The 2,324-nt window shown below is 49.4% G+C and overlaps 1 protein-coding gene across 1 annotated transcript; it reads right to left on the reverse strand.

Annotated features, from left to right (window-relative positions):
- Positions 1-1,089: 1,089 nt before the first annotated feature.
- On the reverse strand, positions 1,090-2,022 carry LOC136547134 (protein PELPK1-like). The gene has a single exon (XM_066539104.1). It carries the CDS (start codon positions 1,950-1,952, stop codon positions 1,305-1,307), a length of 648 nt encoding a protein of 215 aa, XP_066395201.1. The 5' UTR covers positions 1,953-2,022; the 3' UTR covers positions 1,090-1,304.
- Between the last annotated feature and the right edge of the window lie 302 nt (positions 2,023-2,324).

Here is a 2,324-nt window from a genome sequence, read left to right on the forward strand (position 1 = left end):
GCGAGCTTGCGGGCGTTTAGGTTGCCGAGGATAGTAACATTTGTAGATGACATTTGTAGGTCTGAAGTTATCAAATATCCATCAAATTATAGCTCAAAAATATGTTTCAATAAATAACCATCCGTACTAGTTGACCTTGCTTACGTGATCATCTCGGCGAGCATTTCTCCACCGGACGGCACCGTACTTGGCCAAGGAAGAGCTCCGATTCTACGAGGAAGGGAACACGGTCTTCCACGACCGTTGCCGCTCTCCCTCGTAAAATCAAAACTCCTCCTTGACGTCCGTTATCGCTCGGCAGAGAACATGCTCGCCGAGCTGAACATGGTCCGCAAGGTCAACTAGTACGGATTTTCTACAATTTTCTAACTATTTTCTAAGTTTTTCATTTCATGGAAAAATTAATTCTAAGATCACGTAAGCTGCCGGGGACGAGGATGGCGCGTGCTCCAGCGAGGACGAGCAAGGCGTGATTTTGATGAACTAATTTAACTTTTGTTTATCCAAACATATATGCAAATCATCATGTGATTTTAAGCTAAAAATGAAATAAAATCATAATAAAGTCCAACATATAAAGTTACACATGCATCTACATCGCAAAATGAGATAAGCTACTGATAAAACATAAGAGGATTAAGTTTGTTACCTCCAAAATCGAAGAGTAACACCAATGAAGGGGGAGAGAGCAAGAACAACAGCAAGCTGAAGAACAGAGGCAGTGAGTTTGAATGGAATGGCTCGGGCTCGGGGAGAAAGAAATAAGCTGGTCTATAGGCCGGGATAATTAGTCCCGGTTAGAGGGCCAAATCGGGACTAAAGATTAATCTTTATTCCCGGGGCATCACCCAAACCAGAACTAAAAGCTTTAGTCCCGGCTGGTAATACCAACCGGAACTAAAGGATCCTTTAGTCCCGGGGGAAAAAAATACCGAGGCTAATGCCAAATTGAGACATCGTTCTAAAGTCTGTTCTATAGTAGCGTGTCCTTACTAACTTTCTGCAAAATGAGCATTTACTAAAAAAAAAGCAATAATAGGCAAGATGAAAAACACATACATTGTGTACACATGAATAACTCTCAACAGTGTAAATATAGTAATTATAAATCTTTATTCATTTACACACATATATATGGATCCAAACTGATAGCTAGCTAGCTCATCACAAGCAAGCTCTGGCTCGTACGCAAGAACACAACATCACAACTCATATATAGGTACTATAACTGTGCATAAACTACACAATATGCACATGTGGTAAAGATTAAAATGTGTAGATAACTGGTGGGACTGTACGTCCGCTCATGGTTTTGCCTCCGGCTCCGGGTAGTGGCCCTCCGGCTTCGGTGGCAGCTCAGCTTTCGGTAGAGGCGGCAACTCGTGGTTTGGCACCTCCGGAACCTCTGGCACGGTCGGGTGAGAAGGGAGTTCCGGCTTTGGCACCTCTGGCGCCACTGGGTGCGGCACCTCAGGCTTTGGAAGCTCTGGGACGGCCGGGTGAGGAGGCAGTTCGGGCTTGGGCAGCTCCGGCGCTGAGTGCGGCACCTCAGGCTTGGGCAGCTCGGGGGCGGCCGGGTGCGGTGGCAGCTCGGGCTTGGGCAGCTCCGGCACCGGGTGAGGCACCTCAGGCTTGGGCAGCTCGGGGACGGCCGGGTGCGGTGGCAGCTCGGGCTTGGGCTGCTCCGGCACCGGGTGAGGCACCTCAGGCTTCGGCAGCTCGGGAACAGCCGGATGCGGTGGCAACTCGGGCTTGGGCACCTCAGGCGGCACGACGTCGGTAGGGTGCGGCGGCAGCTCGGGTTTTGGCAGCTCCGGCACGGCAGGGTGTGGGTGTTCCTCCTTGGGTGGCGCCTCTTCCAGCACCCGCGCCGCGCTGCTCATGCCGCTGCAGCAGAGCAGCAGCGCCACCAAGAGAAGCGAAGACACGGTGCTCCTGGAACTCGAAGCCATGATTGGACGATGGTTTACTCTCAATCGTGCTGTATATGTGCTTCTTGTCTTAGAGCTGGAGATGGTTGTGTGTGATGGCTAGGAACGCAGACAACCTGCTATTTATAGAGTTCAGTGAAGGCTTGAGATCTTGTCGTTTCAGAGCTGGTAGGTCATCTGCATCGATGTGGTTGTTTAACTTTGTCCTTGGCAATGATACTTTCCTGATCTACACTTGTGTATGGTTTGGTTAGTTGGGAATACTGAGACGACCTGAGTGATTTGGTTGGTCGATGCAGCGGCGATAATGTAGGCTATAGCTACACGTGTGCGATGTACAATATCTCATCGATCTACATTTGTTTGGCTACCGGATTGCGCAAGGTGTGGACT

This window comes from Miscanthus floridulus, chromosome 3 (genome assembly GCF_019320115.1).
Source record: "Miscanthus floridulus cultivar M001 chromosome 3, ASM1932011v1, whole genome shotgun sequence".
In the NCBI taxonomy this organism is placed as follows: domain Eukaryota; kingdom Viridiplantae; phylum Streptophyta; class Magnoliopsida; order Poales; family Poaceae; genus Miscanthus; species Miscanthus floridulus.

What these genes read in the sequence shown, in the direction of transcription:
- LOC136547134 (XM_066539104.1), bottom strand. Translation starts at nt 1,952, where the DNA reads ATGGCTTCGAGTTCCAGGAGCACCGTGTCTTCGCTTCTCTTGGTGGCG.